Source organism: Cephus cinctus, unplaced genomic scaffold, assembly GCF_000341935.2.
Source record: "Cephus cinctus unplaced genomic scaffold, Ccin1 Ccin1_scaffold0084, whole genome shotgun sequence".
NCBI lineage: Eukaryota > Metazoa > Arthropoda > Insecta > Hymenoptera > Cephidae > Cephus > Cephus cinctus.
This window is the reverse complement of record NW_014332824.1, coordinates 76,335-97,830: the sequence shown is the minus strand read 5'-3', so window position 1 is coordinate 97,830 and position 21,496 is coordinate 76,335. Positions and strand designations below refer to the sequence as shown.

The 21,496-nt window shown below is 34.9% G+C and overlaps 2 protein-coding genes across 6 annotated transcripts in view; one reads left to right on the top strand and one right to left on the bottom strand.

The window, feature by feature from the left end:
• Positions 1–21,496, bottom strand: part of LOC107271810 (Down syndrome cell adhesion molecule-like protein Dscam2) — a 101,525-nt gene that overhangs the window by 14,308 nt on the left and 65,721 nt on the right. For 2 of the 3 annotated variants that reach the window (XM_015748243.2, XM_015748252.2), the window contains exons 5-20: positions 19,095–19,241; positions 14,453–14,593; positions 13,893–14,083; positions 13,358–13,598; positions 12,220–12,373; positions 11,972–12,123; positions 11,539–11,808; positions 11,281–11,426; positions 10,646–11,081; positions 7,812–8,105; positions 7,458–7,688; positions 6,341–6,496; positions 6,189–6,259; positions 5,678–5,921; positions 4,380–4,526; positions 3,973–4,134 (exon numbers count right to left, since the gene is read on the bottom strand). In XM_015748243.2, coding sequence (XP_015603729.1) covers positions 3,973–4,134; positions 4,380–4,526; positions 5,678–5,921; positions 6,189–6,259; positions 6,341–6,496; positions 7,458–7,688; positions 7,812–8,105; positions 10,646–11,081; positions 11,281–11,426; positions 11,539–11,808; positions 11,972–12,123; positions 12,220–12,373; positions 13,358–13,598; positions 13,893–14,083; positions 14,453–14,593; positions 19,095–19,241 — 3,183 coding nt within the window. The remainder of the gene's footprint in view (positions 1–3,972; positions 4,135–4,379; positions 4,527–5,677; positions 5,922–6,188; positions 6,260–6,340; positions 6,497–7,457; positions 7,689–7,811; positions 8,106–10,645; positions 11,082–11,280; positions 11,427–11,538; positions 11,809–11,971; positions 12,124–12,219; positions 12,374–13,357; positions 13,599–13,892; positions 14,084–14,452; positions 14,594–19,094; positions 19,242–21,496) is intronic. The other variant, XM_025089215.1, reaches the window with a different exon arrangement.
• LOC107271823 lies at positions 8,434–10,288 on the top strand. 3 transcript variants are annotated; one of them, XM_025089236.1, is made up of 3 exons: positions 8,434–8,702; positions 8,837–8,982; positions 9,198–10,288. In XM_025089236.1, exons 1-3 carry the CDS (start codon positions 8,584–8,586, stop codon positions 9,218–9,220), a joined length of 288 nt encoding a protein of 95 aa, XP_024945004.1. In that variant the 5' UTR covers positions 8,434–8,583; the 3' UTR covers positions 9,221–10,288. The 3 variants fall into 3 exon arrangements, with proteins under 3 accessions (XP_024945004.1, XP_024945003.1, XP_015603766.1); XM_025089235.1 differs by having other exon boundaries at positions 8,837–9,003; XM_015748280.2 differs by having other exon boundaries at positions 8,837–10,288.

Sequence of the window (21,496 nt, the reverse complement as noted above, 5' to 3'; positions counted from 1 at the left end):
TTGATGATGCAATGACCGCTAAGCTGCTGGAAGGACAGTTCTAATATTTTTGTACATTTCTATAATTTTTTTAACGTTATCTGAGCTTTCTCGAGGCATTTTTGAAGTAAAATCGGCCTCAATCTTATTTTAATTATGTTGAAAGTTGTTTATAATAGATATATTATTATTACATGTAATACCATGTAACGTTGTAACTGTCCATTAATATTTTAACCCTCGGCGGTCGCACTGTAATTTCGCTGCTTCCGCCGTCGCACTGGGTCATCTATGTTCGCGTACATTTTTCAACGGATGAAAACGTTTCAAAAAATCTAAAAAAAATTGTGAATACTCCTGAATAGTTGTAGAATGCAAATCGATGTTTCTTGAAGCCCAAAAGTTATTTTTTATGCTATAAATAGATATCTGAACGAAAACGAAATACGTGTTTTTGCTCAAATGTCAATAAAAAAAAAGGGCCATAGGAAAAAGAAAACTACCATGGACTATCGTCATGGACATCCTAATGTTTAAGAAAAACCGGGCGACGATCATTTCTTGCGAAAAAAGTATAATTATTCAATCACCTGAAAATGGACGATTTCAAGGATAGGAAAATCGATGATTTTTTTTAAACAAATAAATTATCGTTTTTGTTATAAAAAATATTACTTTTATTTAAAGAAACAAATAAAATATTATTTTTATTACAAAAAATATTAGTTTTATTAGGGAAAACATTGAATGTAGAAAAGAAAAGACATTGCCTCCATACAAGGTACGCAGATGCATAGACGATGCTCTTCGCAAATTGGTTTTTCACATCGCGAACAACAATAAGATGTTTTTTATTATTTGAACAAAATGAACACAGTTTTCTTTTCTGCAATTAGCTTGTGCGTTCCGTGATTTGTGAATCAACCTCGAGTATTTCGTGAATCTTTACGCGAAGTGAAGCACGAAGGGTTGGCAATTGGAGGCGCAATTGTAAATGTGGTTGAATTAACACGAATGTGTCCAGTTCGTCGTCGGATAATTCTTCGTAATTTATATTACGAATTTCTTCTCGTAGAATGCAGCCTAATTCTTCCGGCGTTCTCTCCGCCAATTCTGAAAACAAAAAAAAATGTATTTTTGAAAAAAAAAATTTTTTGCGTTTTTTTGGAAAAAAAAAAGTTTCAGAAGATTATAATATTAATTTACATACCTTGACACACGATTTCCTGGGCAATGGATCGAAAAACAAAGAATTCCTCAAAAACAGTTTTCACTTACACGCCGGTCGCACTGGGTCACTCACGACCGCTGTTGACGTTCACTGTTTCGTAGGTCATACACTAATTGGCAGAGAGCTACCAAACTTTCGGTGTAGGACCTTACCTATCCTAAGTTTTTTTAGGGGGGCATGGCAGGCCCCGCCCGTTTTTCCGTTTGCAGCAAATTCAGAAGTAAAATTTCGCTCGGGTCACGAGTGACCCAGAGCGACCGCCGAGGGTTAATACATGTAACACTATTTGCTAGGTTTTAGAATTGAAAAATAATTAAATTCACTACGTTTTGTCGTTCATCTCTAATTCGGGTGGTTTTTAATTTTAATGATTTGATGGAGCAATTAATCCCATAAGAGGCTTTAGATTGAAGGATTTAGTTATATCACTACGTGGTATTAAGGACGTGGTATTCGGACATGAGATCATGATAACCCATTATAAGCCCTCGTTATGGCAGTAGGGGTGCATAGGTATGAAATGATTGTGTTCTAGATTTTTCTTCAGAGGGGACGTAATGGTTTATTCAAATTAAAAATAACAGGCTGTAAGCAGCGAGCAGCGACTAATTAGTAAATAACAACGAGCTTTGGACGTCACTGGACGCGTCACCCATTGGTTGCCATTTTTTATCTGCTTTAACTGTTCCTCGGTTAGTAAATTTTAAATATGGGCTAGGTAGGAGATTTATTCGAACAGAATCAACCACCGATCAATGCAGAAAATGTGGACTAACATTGTTTTCTTCTCAAATGAAAAAATGAACATGCAGTTTAGTGGTTATAATATGCAACCAGTATACTGGTATATACTATAGTATTGATCCTAACAAAAGGTCGCAGGCTTAAATCCGTCTCAGGACCGATTTTTTCTATGGGCAGCAGTGCGCAGTTAGTTTGGGTTTGAGAAGACGGACCACGCTGTTCGTGGGGACGCAGTTTCGGGCGGATGTCTGAGAGGGCCAGTTTACACTGTACGTATTGCATAGATTTTCTATAGATTATCTCGCGTCCTTTGCTAATCAACATTCCAAATCGGCTGCAGACGAGATTAGGGCTTAACCAAAATGTAACAATATATGTATTGTATACCAGTGCAAAAAACAAAAGTACCCAAGTAGAAATTTAGCCAGGGTGCCTGATGTTATTAGGGCCAGTTGCGGGGTGCCTAACAAGGAAATCTTGGTAGGTGTCCGATTTTCTTCGTTTTTACATATGCTGTAGTACTCGATAAATTAAGCGACACGTCTTTTTTCTTATCTGTCGAAATTGGGTTATATGTTCCGTATAACGTGTTCCCTGTGATTGTAGAATGGCCTTTAGCTGACAATTTTAGGGAATAAGTGAATGCAGTTTGAATAAATGAACTAACAGGGTAGAGTATTAAAACGTTATTTCCCATCGAATTACACAAGCGAAATATCGGCCATTACATAATGGTGGAGAGATTTCAGAAAATAGAAATCGCTTAACAGCATTATGGTCAATATTCAATCAGTTTTGATCATGGGAAACATATCGACTGATTAATTACAAGTTCTATCAAACATATTGAAATAGCACGCTATGAGATAGCATCAGAAGCGAGGAAACTTAGTCAACAATTATTGTTCTCTTTAATATTATTTTACCAAAAAGTCTTTTGCGTCTATGCATGTGAATTTTTCGAATATGGTTGCGAAATTAAGGGATCATCATAGTGTAAAATTTTCAAAAAATCGATTTTTTTTTTTCATTATCGGATAGTATACAGGGTGATTTTTTTGAATCGCCTCAGGCTGATATCTCGGAAATTAAGCAACATATGTAAAATACATCTTATATGAAACTTTCTTGATTTTGAGGGGGAAAGAAGATGGTATAGTCAGATTTATCAAAATCAAGAAAGTTTCATATAAGATGTATTTTACATATGTTGCTTAATTTACGAGATATCAGCCTGAGGTGTTTCAAAAAAATCACCCTGTATACGGTTATAAACATTCTGTCCAATTATTATGTCGAAATTCGAATTATTTCGGTCGCTACAGCCTTTCTTAAAAGAAGGGATTGGACGGTCAGACCTGGCGCACTCCGAACTTTAAACGCGTTTTTCTCGAAATGGTGTTTTTCAAAACGGTGGCTACTCTCAAAGGAAGAATTTTCAAGCTATCCATTTGAGATTTTAACAGAACATTTTTCACGTCATTTCTTATGTTGCTGTGGAAGCTTTTTTTTTTTTGAAATCTTCCTATTTTGTTTTACGAAAAACTGTCGAAAAAAAGGGCTAAATTTTATACGTTTTGTTCAAACCGACGCCATTTTTTCAAATTTCACTAACAACAAAAAAGCCTCCATAGGAGCATAGCGGCTTTCCTACAGACTTATAAACCATTTGAAATTTTTGATTCAGGTAAAATTTGCGCCCGCAATCCTGGCCACCATGGGACACCATTTTTTTCCATTCAATTTTCCACAAATAAAAACAACGTTAAATAATACATAAAGAAATTTTTAAAAAATCATTTTGCATACTTCATAGATGCTTTAATTCGTAAAAAAAAAATTAGACCGATTACCTTATTCCATCCACGTAAAAAAAAATCGCGAAAATCGGCTATTTTTCGAGCGGTCACACTGTGATGATCCCTTAATAGATCAGTGATTTAATGGACGTCGACAACGTTTACATCTTATAATTGGACATAGTAATAGTAGATAACATTCAAATCATTCATGCTTACCGTCTTCTTCGGTTGTACAGAAAATTGGAGGACTCAAGACGCCGTCTCCTGCACTAGTGTAGGCCAAAACTCTGATTGAGTAATTGGTGTATTTGTATAGCGTGTGTAGGTAAGTTTCCTCGCTGGATGTTCGCTTGACCTCACCGACCGTCGATATGTCCACTGTAACGGAATAATAATTAAATGTTTTCAGAAAATTAGGAAATCCATACACGTATAATAGCAATAGCACTTTTAATTTAAAAACGTAGCCAATCGAAAGAAATACGTCACATACTAATCACGGAATTAGTAGTAAGAAACGTAATTTGCAAAGTAGTGACTGGTTAAAAATATGATAGAAATATTCATTATGAAATTTAAAAAAATGCAAATTATAAAACTGATGGATGTTTAGTGACACGTACTGTTTTCTGTCGGTACGGGTCTGTAGTACACTTTGTATCCTTGAATGAGTCCGCCATGTTGATGTGCCGGTGGTGGATCCCATGAAGCTTTAACGCTTTGTGACGAAAGTGGCGCACATTCTACCTGAGTAGGTGGAGCCTCTGGTACTAAAACAAAATTATAGTTCCATGTTATATATTTATCATTGACAACGAGTGCTTGCATTTGGAGCCATTTGGAAAATAGGTGGAAATTGTTATCAGAGTGAGTTTACGAGACTTGTGTGATAGGTTCAGTAACAAATCATGAAAATGAAAGATTACTTAAAATTGATTTGTAATTGTAATTTTAAGGCACCAGGAATAGAACTCAAATTAGTATGTGTTATACAACGCTACGTCACCTCTCCTTCTACATAGTTAATTCTATCCAGCTGCATGATGTGTGTGTAGTGTACTAAATTGTTGTTTGAGCCGTTGACCATTTGCAGCCAGGATAATTAAACTCAAATAAATCGAGTTGATTTTTTTACTCTGCCTGCGAAGAGCCAATAACCGGAACAACAATATATTATATATGTATATCCAACCGACAATTCTTTATAAATAAATATTTGTCTACTATTGTGTAATGAACAGCAGTTAACCTAGAGTTAGCTTCATGAAGGTTTAAAATGACATTCATGATATTAAAAAATATTGTAAATAACAAACTGAGGAAAATTTCAAAATTTGTATGGAACAGTTCATATGCAAAATTGAAGATTTCTGGTTCACTCTTTAATTATTCGTTTTAGTAACTGCCATCCGGTTGATTCTGAAGCTTGCAATAAGTGTTTGTTTGGTGCATGTAACTAGATATCGCAAATCAGTTTTGAGTAATTTATTGATTTTTATGATTTCATGTTACTAGCTTCTTTTGGCTTCTGAAAATATAGAAATATATATAGACAGAGAAGTTCGCTTTTATGTACGATTATACGTAACTGCTTAGTAATATTTTAAGTATTTGTAAATTGAAATAAAATCGCAAATAATTCAAATACGAAACTTAAAATTTAACCAACATTGAAATTTGCTTAAAAGTTTATTTAAAATTTTGAATGCACACAGCTCTTTTTACAATTACGAATGCATAAAAGGACCGTGTGTTTTTTTTAGAGTATATAAAACGCGAACACCCAATTGATAAAGTACATTTATCGAAAAAGACAATGGTATACACCAATAATCAAAACAAAAAAAAATTAAATGTTATGACATAAATTTTAATTATTAATTTATTTAAGAATGCATAAAAAACTGTAAGCTACTATTACCTCCTTCTTGTGTTGTTCCTACAATCGGCGTGCTTGCTGGTCCACTTGCTATACTGTTGAAAGCTCTGATTGAAATATCGTATTTTGTAAATTTTCTGAGCCCTGTTAGTTGTACTTTTGTTGTTGCCCATCCATTAACTGTCAAACTTTTGCTTTGATTGACACCCAAAGTCGATGAGGAGTGTTCTGACCATGTGACTATATAACCGAGTAATTCGCCATTACAGGTGTCCTTTGGTGGTGCCTATAAAATTATAAAAAATATGTTGTCAGTATAGGCAAGATTGATTTTTATTAATGACGTTTGACTTATTAATTTATGTATTTCATGTCCGTCTGCTTACAAATATATTTTAAGTAGAAAATGTATATCGAAACTACAATAATAAAGTCGTTGCTACATTTTAATAATCGTGGGTTGACACTATTCTCATTCGAAATGAATTAAGAAAAGCAATATGCGCTATAATTGGATTCTATTGTTGTACAAAGAATGTAAGTCATAAATTACCTGCCAGCTGACAATCAATTCCCCAGAGCCCGCTGACTGTACGTTAATATTTTGCGGAGGTTCTGTGGGTGCTGTAATATAATAAAAATGTATTTAGGAACATATGTTCATTTGATAAAATTGATGACTGATGCTGTATTTATTGAATATACCTTCTTCTTGAGTCTTGGCTACTACAGCATCAGTGGGTGGACTGGCATCAATCGAATTAATCGCAAATACACGAAAAGTATATGGTACTGCCGGATGAAGGCCGCCAATCATAGCAATTTCTTGCTCGTCGCTGTTGGCATCGAAATGTGACAATTCTGTTTCAAAAACACATTACGTAATATTATAATATTGCTGTATAACTATACATGTAGCAGTAGCCATTGGGGGGTCAAATAAATTGCCAAATGTAACGGACAATGTCCGGAAAGAAGGTATAGAACTTAAGGCTCTATATAAGGTTTAGGGCGTAGTAACAACCATTTCAACGTTCAGTTTTTATTACAATATATATAATGTAAATACTCAAGCCAGAAAGTACATATACAGGGTGTTCCGAAATTACCTAACCAACGGGATATGGCGGTGTTCGGGAGACAGCACTGATCACGAAAATGACTTTCCTTTTCTCCGAAAGGTCATAGTTTTTAAATAAGAGCAGGTCAAAGTTGACCAATCAGGGGGAGGCGTCAAGAGAAACGTAGGCACCTACGAAATCTGAGTTTTCTTCCCTCGCTTTTGTTTCTCGGTGGTTTGTTTCTTGTTTCTTGTTTCCAATAGGCATGTCTTCGGCGACGTCATCCTGCCCGAAGCCAGCGAGAAACAAAAGCGAGGGAAGAAAACTCAGAGTTCGTAGGTGCCTACGTTTCTCTTGATGCCTCCCTCTGATTGGTCAACTTTGACCTGCACCCATTTAAAAACTATGACCTTCCGGAGAAAAGGAACGTCATTTTCGTGATCAGTGGTGCCTTCCGAACACCGCCATACCCCGTTGGTCAGGTAATTTTGGAACACCCTGTATACCAATAATCAGATTAAATATAAAATTGGATACTATTATATAAGAACTCCATATGATGAATACAAATTATTAAATTTTGTATAGGAAATCTGATATTCGAAATAAAGTTCAACATTGAGCTATTGATATAATAAGACTGAGATATATAGAACAAATTAAGGAGTCTTTGGATGTTGTCTTCGATTTATACAGCAACATGTTCAGACGTGGGTGAACAATAATATTGATGTAATTTGAAATATTCTTGTATTACTTACCATTTTGGGTTGGATTTATATTATGGTCATCATTGAATGTTCCAGGAGTGTACGTAACGTTATGCGTTTTAGTTGGATCCCAATCATCGCTTAACGTGTGTCCCAGTGATCGATATTGAATTACATAATTCCGAATGGGGCTATTTCCATCAAATGCACGCCGCCACGACAGTCTAATTGATCGTGAACCAATTTCGATGACTTCTAAAGAAGTTGGAGCATCGGGTCTTTCTGTATCATAAAATATGACACAAATAATTCACGTCTATACAATCTTAAGATCATTAAATATATTTTAATACAAAATCATACTATACGCAGAATGTATAATAAAATTATTTCTGCATTATGTACCTTGAACTGCTAGATAAACAAGATGTTCACTTCTGCCAAAAGCATTGTCAGCAGTGCATCTGTAGACACCAGAGTCTTGTCGGTCGCTTCTACCAATTGACAATTGTGATTTGAGTCCATTCTCGGACTTGACTTGACTGATGCTCAATCGATAGTGATTCAAATCAAGTCGCTCATTATTTTGAGTCCATTGAACGCTGATTGGATTGTCACCGATGACTGTACAATCCAAAGTCACTGGCTCGCCACGTCTTATTGTAACGTTTTTACTTTGTAATTCGAATCTTGCAGGCTCTGAGAGAAATTAAATATAAATTTAGCATAAGTAATCGGATTACAACATATTTTATTAACTCTCTTAGATTTGAGCATTTTCGAAGCAATGTCGTCTATTCGCGATTGATATACCGGATTTAGATTTTTTAGTAAATCGAGTATATCTGGAAGATTTATTGAAAGAATTGATGTACACTACTGGTCAAAAGTTTAAGTTCACTTGCTTTATTTTTGAATTCTACACAATTAAGTCGACTACTCATTTTATTATCCCGAATGATGAATTTGCTTCTTAATAATATTATATATACACCACCGATCAAAAGTTAAAGTTCACTTGCTTTATTTTTGAATTCTACACAATTAAGTCGGCTACTCATTGAATTTTGTCAAGCACGTGCGTTTTACCTATAACAAGTCGATACACGCTACTGGTCAGAGTGTAGAAGGGAGTTTGCCGTGTTTGGGAGACGCGTAGATCGAGCACCAACTTGTTATGACAGGTTGCATTCTCTCGATGCGTCTAGTGCATATTACGCGTAACATCTTACTGCTCGAGAGCTCTTTCCAAAAGTTATATTTCCAATTGTTTTTCATATTTTTCTTTACAAAAAGGTAAGTAGAACATTTTTCATATTAAAAATCTTTACTGTTAAAGAAAAATGTATATTTAAATTGATGTAATTCGACGAATATCATCTCATTATTGAAATGTGAAGAAAACTACATATTTTATGTGTCAATCGTAGGGAAATGGGTCGAAAAGCATGGCTGAGTGTAGAGACACGAGCAGTCATTGTGGCATTACACGAAGAAGGTTATTCAACGCGAAAAATTCCTTTTAAATTTGATGTTTCTCAAACTGCAGTCATGGGAGCGTTACAAAGAAAGCGAGGTGAACCTAAACTTTTGACCGGTAGTGTAACTCCTGAATATGTCATATCTAAATTAATTATAAGAGGCATTGTGTAATTGTAATTTGTGATAGGAACGACTATGATTATTTATTATGATTATTGCAAATAATTTTGGGATTATATTTTTCTTGCATCAAGAAAGTCCATGCAACAATATACAGGTAAAAAGAAAAACGTTTAATTTTCCATCTAGGAAACTGGAACGTCGAAACTTGACATCGTCATGGCAAGTACACATTTACGAGGTTGGAGAATGTGCGTGTTCGGAGAAATGAGGTTTAGAGAACGCGTATACATGAAAGTGCCACACAAACTTGAGAGTGCTTTTAAGCGTACGTGTGAGGCACGTGTCAAGGCACTTGAAATGTGGAAGTGTCTGTCTGAGACGTGTACCGAAAGTACCAATTGGGAAGTGATTTTCGTAGTTTAGTTAAAAAAAGGAAAGGATATAGGATTGAAAGTATGAAATGCTTGCTCATCTTTCTTTTTTTTTTTCTTTGTGTGTATATGTATCTTGACTTACAGCCTAAGACTGTAATAGTCATAATTCTAAAAAACATAGCTTTATCGATTTTTTTTAAAGCGCTAGATTCATGCTGATAGTTTCATGAATATTAATTGACATTTTTTACATATTTTGGAAGAGATCGTAAAGAAAATACCTTTATCAGTGATGGTGATACATAAACTGTACATCAAATGAAGAGACCATGATAGGTGTTTAAAACACAAGCGACACGTCAGACAACGTCATTATTAACTCTTTGTTGCATTTAATATGTTAGACCCAGTTATACCCAGACACAATATATATGAGAAAGTTATAATTAACATGTTTCAATGAAGAGTTTTAGACATTACGAATTATCTGGATGAATAAAATAATAATAATTAATTGTATTATTGAGTTATATCGTGTGACTAAAGCAAACAGTTTATACGCCAAAACATCAGATTTTTAGGAAGCATATGCCTTTTTGCTTTTAGTCACGCGATATGTACTACTAAAGCAGACTAAAATAAAAATCCTTGCTTCCTGGTCTTCAACGGGTGAAGAACGACCTCGAGCATTGTAATTTTCTCATGAGATCTTCGATCAAGAAAATTAACTAAGAAATATAACAAATTGCTGAAAATATGTTTGTCTTGGTAGTTTTTTTTTTATATACCGAAGGAATAATGCTGTAATATATTTGACGTATATGTATGTCTAATGCTATAATATATTATGGAATGCGCGTTTCTGTATTATGCAACAAGGGGTTAAGCATACGACTAGCAATCGTCTTACCGATATCGAGGGGTTTTCGCATCCTGTTGACAATACCAAACACAGATAGCAATAACAATACACCTATAAGGAATCAATAAAAATTAAACTAAAATTCGACTCCATTATTAACACAAAGGTAATGAGGAAAAATTTGTTTACATATAAGAAATCCATAAAGCACCGCATGAAGAAAATGAAGGTCAATTATACAGCATACAACATCAGAAATGTCAAGATAGGTCGCATTGAAAAATTAAGAAGACTAAATACGAATCAAGTTACATCATATGTCTGTAAAGGGAATGAACGTAATAAAGTAACAGACATAACGACGAAAACATGACGTGACAATGAGCATGTGCCCTCACCATTTATGGAAACGTAGATGACTTTGCTAAGGCCAGAGCCAATACCGTTATTCGCTCTGCAAAGATAATGTCCTTCATCCTGCGGTCCCGCGGAGGCTGTCCACAACGAACCGTTTGTCAGAATTTTGATCCTCCCATCCATTTCATTGTTTAATAATTGATAATCGTTAGAGGTTCGTCCGCGTCCGCGTAGCCACGTGACTTTGGGCACCGGAAATCCTTTGGCTTCGCAATGAATGTTCAACGGACTACCAAGCAGGATGGCAACGTCTTGAGGCTCGAATGCCCATTGTGGTGGCACTTTGACTAATAGTTCAGCAGTGTGATTCACTTTGGCGGCACTGTTCGTGGCGATACACGTGTATCTGCCGCTGTGTCTTGAGGATACTTCTTTGAACACCAGAATGCTGAAGAAATCGTCACCTCGTTCTTCGATCTGTACAATTAAAGTGTCTGAATATATAACATGTGTGATATATTATTTTGTGTTAAATGATGATTGAAATATTTCAATCCTCCTCGTACAATTTTTTTCAGAGTCTTATGACGAACAGTATATAGCTTGTCCGGAACTTATTAGGCACCCTGTATATTAATTCGTTTGAAGAAGCCTAGGTCTTAATTTGAAAACTTACGCGAAGAGAGGATGGAAGTGGTTCACCGTCTTTCAGCCATGAAAAGTAAATTGGTCGATCACCGGAGCTGACGCTGCATGTCACCTGGGCCCAGCTTCCTTCTTGCAAATTTGACGGAAAGTCAAACGGACTCATAATTGGTGGGCCTTGAAAGAACAAACTGATTTTGAAACAAAGCATTCAAATACTACATACCTACATACGGATATTCATAAAAATACATGATAATGTAGGTTACGTGAATAAAATGTCACTCACTACTGACAGTCAGTCTGATGTCTCTACTGGCAGTTTCACCGGATCTTGCACGAACTGTGCACGTATAAATTCCAGCATCATTTGTATCGACATTGGCAATTGTAAGGTAGCCTTCAGTGTCCACACGATGTCTCATATCAAGCGGAAGTTCTACACCACCGCGTGACCATTCGACTGATGTTATAGGATATCCGGAATATGGACACGCTATGGTAGCATCAACGCCAGCAATGGCACGCATTGGTTCGTTTGATCTAATATATGGTGGGCCTATAATCAAAATACGGGCATGTCAAGAAATTGTTTAGATTGTACGAATTGTTCAATGTTGTCTCATAGTTTTATAGGATTATAATGATGATATAGAATCACTAGTAAGGTAATGTCTTGGTTGTTGTATATTCGTAGATGACACAATTTTTCTATTATATACCGTATATGTTTAGCCGTGCTTTATGTTCTACTGTTGCCAGTGTATTAGTCGCTACACAACTATAGAGACCACCATCTTCTGCACGTGCGGAAGTGATATTGAGATGGCTGATAACGTCACCAGACTGATCGACGTATTGACCAATTGCATATCTAAAACGAAGAAGTACATTAATAAATATAAAAGATCTTATCATCATAATTTAAACCTTCTGAAGACTTTCGCAAATAAAAACACCAAAGGTTTACCTATGACCGGCGTTTATTTCACTTAAAGATTCACCATCTAAGAACCAAGTAAAGGATGGCGGCGGAGATCCTGTCGCAGAACAACGTAAAGACACGGGCGGTCCTGGTCTTAGCGCTTGTTTAATAAATGTGTACTGCAGTTCCGGTACGGTATCTGAAATCATGATTAATTAACTTATTACATAGAACATTCTCTACTTTTTAAATAGCAAATGAGACTATCCCAAATTTGACATGTACATTTTGCGATTGACCGATTAAAAATCAACTAAAGATGAATTATAGATCAAAAATAAATTTTGCATTGCAATTATGTCGTTGTTTATTTGGAAAAGATCAATTTAAGATCTATGGACAGTCAGTTTTTGAATTGATTGATCAGTCGCAAAATTTAGACGTGTACATATCAAGTGTGGGATAGTCTTCTTTGCCATACATGAGATACACTTCCAAACCAAGATTTCATATTGATCTATCCCATGCATCGAAACTTTTACTCGTGTTGTTCAGAAATCGTTCAAGTTTCACGCGCGAAAGATCGGAAGACATCTTATCGCTTATGATTCTAACCCTTAAAGTATTAGATCACGTGTAAAACTCGTAAGCTGGCTTAGTTACGAATTCGATATAATATATATAACCCTAGGGAACGCGGTAGATCGGTTACTGCGCAAAACTGTGCTACACAGACTAGTTAATTTCGCCATTAAGTAACGTGTAGGGCCACTTTGTATTTCTTAAGCACACAACACAGTCAGGTTTTGTAATTTAACATGTAAGTTTCTCTTCCGCACTGCTCAATGGCTGAGGGAATAAACATTTAAAAAATAACAATATTGAAATTTATAAAAGATATAAAAGTTTACTGTAATTTCTGTTCATTGAATAATATACAAATGTATATATACGAATTTTAATTTTCACGTGTGCTTCCATTTCTGGTATACATATCTCGTTTAAATAGCAACGCGTGTTTCGACATTTTAAATTAACAGTGAACCTATCACTGAGCGCATTCTTACTGCTGGAAATTCACTCATTTTTTATTCAAGTTATCTGTAGGCGCTTCTTTTTTTTTGGTTACTTCTAAAGTCAAATACAGGTATATTTGTTGAAACATTAACGTATTTCGTTCTACCTCCAAGTTTCAGCTCAGCTGTTGCTTGTGCATTTTCTTTGTCGCTTCGGACCAAACACTGGTACATTCCCTTGTCCTTACGACCTACCGAACCAACAATAAGAACCAACGGTGCTAACAGTCGTATTCTAGTGTCCTGGGCAGTCAACACAGGTAGCCCATCGTGCAGCCATTCAACGCTCTCAACTGGATATCCTTCGACCGTGCAATTCAATGTGGCAACGTCGCCTGAATTAACAACCTGCAACATTACGCTTTGACATTAATAGACCATCAGTTTTATTTTAGTGTTCAAGAAACAGCTGCAAATGTGGGTACTTAAGAATGGCGGAAGGAACGGTTACGCACGTGCATGAAGGGTTATATTAAGTTTACATAACGTAACTCATTCGAGTAAGTAATAAGTTGACATTTTAAATTTGGGAAAATTAATGTAAATAAATTCCTTTTACATTAATACGAATAAAGGAACTCGTTAACATTTTACAGTAGATAGAATAAATCAATAAATGAATGTTTTTTTTTTTCGTCAGACCTGAAATTGCGGCTGAATATGGGCATCGAGCTTTGAAGTGACCGACAAGTGGGTTTCAGCTTGTTGTTCGCCGAATTGGTTGGTAGCTCTGCAGATATATCGTCCTGCGTCCTGTGCGTCAACGCGACGAATTTCCATTAAATCACCCCAAAGCTGTATCCTACCAGATGACTCGACCGGAACCGAATGTCCTGTCAAAAATTATGAGATATCAAAGCACATAACTTGCATGGAGAATAATTTACTAATTTAATATAATATAAGAATAATATAACATAATAATAATATTCATAATTTTCATAATTCAAACTCATTATTCACATAATAAAGCGTATTAATCAGAACTAATTCGCAAATTGAGGCTTTTGTTACTGAAGAAGTCAAAAGCACACATTAACTACGGTCGCTGCGTTTATGAATAACTATATATGTATATAATGACCAGAATTGATATTAATACATAAAATATAAAGAAAATAATGAAGTGAGTTAGCAAATAAGAATGTTCGTTTTATGAAATGTCGCAATAACAAAAAAAAAATATAATTTTCTTAACGAACCATTAATATCCCGAAACCACGTAAATTGTGGCGCTGGATTTCCTTGTGCAGAACATGTAAGATGTGTGTTTGAACCCCTCTCAGATGATATTGCAATTTGTGCACGCTGCATAAGTCTCGGGGGCATGGAACCACTTTCTTCTATATTAAAACAGGTTAAATAGATCATCAGACGGAGTATAATAAATTTATATTTTAATTTGCATTCCTCATCACGTATGCAACTCTCTTCTTCAGGAATATATCTATATATTTTTAGAAATTGTTACACTGTGAACGTGTTAAAATGTTGTTTAAAAATAGGTAATTTTTGAATTATTCAATTCGTATGTAATGTTTTAGAGGTTGCGGAAGAAGCTGTATAGAGAGGAAATCACTTGATGTATCGCTACTGATGCGATTAAAACAGAATCAAAGTCTATTCGTAAACAGATGTTCCTATTGAAACAATTTAAAGTCTTTAAATAAATTCTGCCGAACAGTTAAAGGTAAGTGTTGATCGGGTATTGAAGAGGAAATTCTGAACAAGAATGTGACACAAAATGAGATCCTTTTTCAAATTTGCGTGGTCAAAAAATTAAGTATTTGGATCTTCTACAGTTTTTTAGATGAGTAATAAAGATTGTCTTATAAATAATTTTTTATAGAACAATACTAATTATACATGAATGTGTTGAAGTTCATATGTGTATGTGTTCCATGTTTGCGATAACCGTGACGGTTACGCTAGGCCATTTTTCACGGTAAATGAGTGTGCGTTATTTTCTGATGTAATCTTCTAGGTTAAAATATCAATTGAGACCCCATGTCAATCAATTATCTGCAATAGCGTAATCAAATTAGATTAATGGATGGCAAATAGAAAACATAATTTGTATATTTTTGTTAATTCATTTGAATATTACTGAGGTGGTTACAATACAATGTCAAAAAAAATTCCGCGTTTGCCAGAGTAGTTCCATTTTTATTTCTAATAAAAATCGCTCGGAGCTGTGATTCTACTTTGGTTTTTGACACTTCACTCTACTTGTTATCTAATAATGAGTGAATCGCACATGTTCCTTCCGATTATATTTAAGAACGCGCGTAGATGACAATTTTTCATTCGATAATAGCACAAAGTAAGAGTTATACCTTTTGACGTGCATCAAAATAGAAGTCACAAGCTATTCAAATTTGGGCAACATCGTAAGGTCCCACGGGATACAAACCGTTTCGCATGGCGTTGGGCTGATTGTGAATTACAATTTGTATCTATTTTTTATGCGAGAACGTGTTTTTATTTCTTTCGAGATTTTTGAGCGGATCCGAGAGGATAAAGTAAAAATTTGATTATGTGCTATGGGACTCCAAAGAGCCAAGTACGGGCCTGGCGAAGTGTTGTTGAGTAGAAGGGATGTCAGGACCAGAAGTCACACCCGGCGGATCCAACTGTGTTTTCAAGATCCCGAGGGAGTCTGGGAGCTGCAGAGACAGCATGAAACTGTAGATCGAGGGAATATAGGTGGATGGACATTACTGCGTCCCAAAAACAACATTACAGTCACCCCAAAACCAGGATCTATTTGTTTGACTTCGGCGAAACAAATCAAGATTACGAGCGCTCGGCCGAAGTCGATCTAATCATGCATCTAATTGGACTAGTGGGTGTATTACAACGCGCCTCTGAGGAATACTTGCCATTTTCGAAATTCATAGCTTTACTCACGGCATGATTTGGCTCAGGGATAGACATGTTGTTGTTTTTGTACAGTTTTAAACTGTTTATTGTATTTTGGGATTATACGGTTTTCGGATTGCTATGGATCCAAGGATTGCTAATACGGTTGCAAACGGAAGTTAGATCTCTTTCTTTTTTTTTCTTTCATTGCACGGGTACGTGAGTCATTATCAGTATCATTTCATACCGAATATCGCTTAGATTTTACGTTGTCCCAGTGGGAATGTCTTTTAAAATATATTTTGGTATTGATACAAAGACTTCTTTGTTTTTATGCAATTTTTCTGCGAGGAATCGTCCTTTGAAGTGTTTTCGAGTATTTTGATTCGATGAACTACTTCGATAATTATTTATTAAAAAAGGTTTGCATAAACTTCAATGCCAAGCGTAATATAACATAATTTTGCATAATTTTGCGAATTTTTTAAAGTCAGTACAATACTATTTTTCGACTAGTATTATTGAAGCTTGTAGTGTATAATTGTAAACATTTATTACTATGATTCCGTATTTCGATTCAAGTGCTATAGAACACTCGGCAGATACCATTATTCATCCCTTCGCATTGTAGTAAAAATTAACTTTCTGTGTCATATTCATGTAAACAAGCAGCAAGTTGAAACTTGCAATTTGCTCCCTCTGAATCGTAAGTAGTGTACGAAGTCCCTATATGAGGAAGCATTTTCATTTTTTTTTAATCTTTGGCTTCCTCATATAGGGACTTCGTACCCTACTTACGATTCAGAGGAAGCAAATTGCTAGTTTCAACTTGCAGCTTGTTTAACATGAGTCCCCATGCCTCTCACAACTTGAGGTGCTTCATACTGTAGAGAACGCATGTAAGGATAAATCTCTTGCATGATTTCTTCGGACCTAATATATCTGAATCGGCTGAAATTAAAAAACGTGAAGATATGTATAATCAGATCCATTTTGCCGATCTCAGCCAAGGAGACATATCTCGGCTAAATGATACTCTATATTTTTGAAAAATTTAAGCTCAATCGGTCAAAGTTGACGGAAGTTATATTGATAAATTTAATTTTTCGGAAAATTTAAAATATAAAATCAAAAACTTCTCGAAAGATTTGGCCCAAATGTAATACCAACCAACCTTGGATACAAATCTCTTTGTCAAGAATTATTTAGACGATTATCACAAAATTTGCGATCGCTAGAGTGATAACGTCCTTTTTTTAGGAATTTGAAAACGACATAAAATCCGAGCCGCAGCTTGAATCATGGCGATTATAGAACGACACATGCCTGCAAAACTGGAGGGCTGTAGCTAAAACCGTTCTCGAGTTATACACGTTGGAATTTTGGAAGGCTATTACACACACACACACACAAACACACACACACAAGCGCGCGCGTACGCACATATATCCGGACATTTTCTTCAAACGTGTTTTCTCGACGTTTTGGCAAATTCTGAACATGGTGACATGAAAATCTCGACAGGAAATTTTCCACCGTCACATAGCTTCCTTTATGAAGAAGGAAAAAATGAAGTTATCAGATCTACGTGATAATTTCATTATTAATGCTTTGGGGTCACTGATTCCAAATTTGACAACAAACATTATCATCCAATATCTTTTGTAATATTGAATTAATGTAATAGTTCAATATACCATTGCTTTTTGCCGAAATCAACATCAAGAAACGAGGACCTACAGATTTTCACTCCATCGTGTATTTATTTAAATTTTAGTATATTCTTTTTATTTCATTTTTTGAAATTTTTGTACTTTTCACATAGATGTTTTTATTTTATCTTCGTGCGTTTTCGTGCAACCTGGAAAAATAATTTTTTAAAAAATAACTGTCATGCATAAAAATGGCACAACTTTTTGTGCGTATACGCGTGATTGAAATTGTAAGGGTTAACAGGTTCTAGAACGCAATCACGATATAAGAATACCTGATTCGCATCCACATGCAATTAATTTGTTGCTGACTTCATCAAAAAGTGTAACTTGGTATTTCTGATTTAAAATGCTGACTCAATTCTTGTCTGAATAAATTCACATAAAAGGAAACTAGGCATAAAAAAGAGTAGATGAAATTATTATTCTTTCCTTTTCGCACGTACTAAGTGATTTTTTAATATTTTTTCCAGAGATATTATGTTCTTATTATATCTGTAACAATCTACATTCCTTACGCATGATCAATTCCAAATTCCAGACGAACTGCTAAATGAATTGAATGGAAATTTACCGTAAAAATTGACTTCGGGATGCACACTAATATTTTCAGATATTTGGTACTTATGATTCCAAAATGGCGCCTGCGTACAATAAATCTCTTTGTCCTGTGATTTAACAATAACAATCTCTTTCTTCAATATATTGTAATTAATATATAGTGTTAATTAAACAGATTGGTGAATTTTATTCAATATTTATGATAGTTTCGACTTAATTTGTTGTATTATTTATATTTCTTATTGATCATCGTCTGATCATTTTAGTATGTCATATCTTTACTAAAGAAAAAGGGAAATAGATCTACTAAGACAAATTTTGTTCAAAATTGTCGTCATTATATTATCGGCCTCACAATTATGGAATGAGGATAATACAATTTGCCATTTATAGAAAACATTACTATTCAGTAGACAAACCGAATTTTTCTAAATATAAATTATCAGCAATCAATGCAAACAGACTCCAACAATCAATAAAAATTAAATCTACAATGCATGCGGTTTTATTTTGTCAAATATAATACCAATGTTTATACATATTACATGTTTCTTTATGTGGTTGAATCGAAAATCTATTTCATTGTGAGGGTGTATATCTCGTTGTGCTTCATGATACAATAGTTCCTTGAATGCCTAACTACATTTCTACATAAAATATTTGTTGAAGTATTAAACTTTGATATATGAACATTTTGTGGATCACTTACCTGTGACTGTTAAAGTAGCGGGTTCGCTTCTTCTACGTTCGCCCGTTAGTGCGTGTAACGTTAAACATGAATATCTTGCCCTGCCATCTTCTGGCTTAGCTGCTCTTATATGAAGTTCACCTTGTGATGTTACCACGAATCTCCCACCTATAACAATAACAACGAAGAGGATAAAGTAGGATGATCCGAGTATACAAATTTCGGTATTGTATTAAATTATTTAGAGCAATAGGATAGAACACGTAAAATGGTCTTATGAAATTGTCATCAGAAAAATAGAGGATGCGTGTGCGTCTGTGCGCGCACGCGTGCGTACGTGTAATGTTCGTAATCAAAATTTCGAACAAGCAACTCAAGCAAATTGTGTTGAAATTTAGAGGAAAAATCAAATTCTTAATGAAAATAAAATAGCAACATTTAACGTTGTCCAGCATTTTTGGCTCAAAACAGTGTACTTGGTCAAATTTATTCATCAGTAAAACAAGTACTACAGACACTATTAAAAGACTCTTCGGGATAAATGTTTTAAATATAAAATGAATAACTGGTTGATCATTTCACGTGGTTCATATAAGATCCTACACATGTATGTCTAGTGAGACTGTGCAGTACTTCAATTTATTATGTTTCATGACGAAGGTTTGTTACCAAGGATAACTTCTGCCTATTGCATTTACCATGCTGTAGAGCATCCCTATTGCCTTCCCTTTTTTGCACACTAGTGCCGAGGAAACTCTTCGGATTGTTATGTAACGTTGCTGTTCCATAATCGGCTTGCCTGTCACAAATCATCGTGACGGTTAACCGGTAACTTTTTGAGATAAAAAAGCGATGGCTCCATTGCAGGATCAAAGGAACCACTGCCGAAGAGGATACGCCGCGATGAAGGAGTTTTGGACGAAAGGAAATCGGTCTGAGAGACGAAGAATTAATTAGTGGTTGATTTCCACGATTTAGAAGGCTCGCAGTCCGCCGTTGTGATGCACATTATATGCGTTGGAGTCAATATTTTACAATTGGCCGGTGTTAGCCTTTGCTTGTCGCGTCGTTCCCCCTTTGTAGGGAGGGCATAGAGGATATGAAGAACTGAACGACTCCTATTAGTGGTATTGGTACAGTACCAGATTCGTAGAAGTAACAATAATCACACATCTTTTATGATTTTGAACAATAAATTGATGTTACAGAACGATACTGTACTCTTTATGGTAGCCACCAAAGATAAGACGGTTTCCTCCAATCAGTCAGGACAGCCAGTATAGACCTAGGAAAATCCCAAGGAAGGAACAAATTTCCTTTGTCACAAGTTCGCCAGGGCTACATGCTTGGACGCTTGCTATTTACTCCTACGGGATTATATGGTACTTCATGTAGTGAAGTTCGATTTGGCAGTTTTGCTATACAAGTGTCGTAAGGGGAGATAATGGTAAATTGTCAATAAACGAGATGTTATGTGCGCGGAGAAAAGAGTATAGAAGTATTCACTAAATAGCTGAGTATTAGGGCTCAGAATTTGTAATACATATTCCTTTATAATGATGAGACCGAAATGAAAACTAATGATTACCGAACTACTCGTAATACATTTAGTTTAGCAAAATACATCGAAATGAGCATTTGATAATAACCAGCTATCAATTAATGCTATCTGTAGAAAAAATTTTATAAAGCTGTACGTTTTTATTCTTGCACGCAATGAGAATTATGATTGGATAGCGTAGTAAAGTACTGTAATCATTCATATATTAAACAAAAACTGTTAAAAATTTTATGAAATTTACAACATGTTTAATATGTATAGAAAGTTATATCTCGTATGAAATGTAAAAACTAGATATATCAAATGAGACGTCATGTACCTTGCATTGGAAACTTAATAATTTAATCTTGAATTTAATGCTTGAATATTAAAATTGATGTAGATGATATTGAAAATTAATGGATGCATATATTAAAATAATGTGCTTTGTAAGAGTAAAAGTAATTAATATATTTTTTTTTTTTTTTAATTTAATTCGATTGTAAGTTAACAGAGTGTCTTTGATAACTACAAGAAACTATTGAAAATTCTTTTCAATGCTGTTACACAATTTACGATCCACTTACAATACTTGTGGTAAAATTACACATCATGTATATGAATTTTGAATTTTAACACGATGCAATGGAAAATTAAAAATTTATTATTCAATTTCATCCTTGCATTCTGAAATTATTGTATTTGGTATTCAAACTTCCATGATCTGTGTACAAAAATTATATTATTTGTATCTACAAAAGCAATTTATACCCTGTTTTGAAATTTTGATAAAACTCAAATGAATGTTAACGGATCCGTGTTTGATAACTCCACGTCATCAGTAAAGAAATCTTTTCCATGTTTTTTCAAAGATGAAATATGT

What these genes read in the sequence shown, in the direction of transcription:
- LOC107271823 (XM_015748280.2), top strand. Translation starts at nt 8,584, where the DNA reads ATGACAGGTTGCATTCTCTCGATGCGTCTAGTGCATATTACGCGTAAC. An exon ending in ATATTTTTCTTTACAAAAAG is followed by an intron (nt 8,703 to 8,836) that starts GTAAGTAGAACA and finishes TGTCAATCGTAG; the next exon opens with GGAAATGGGTCGAAAAGCAT.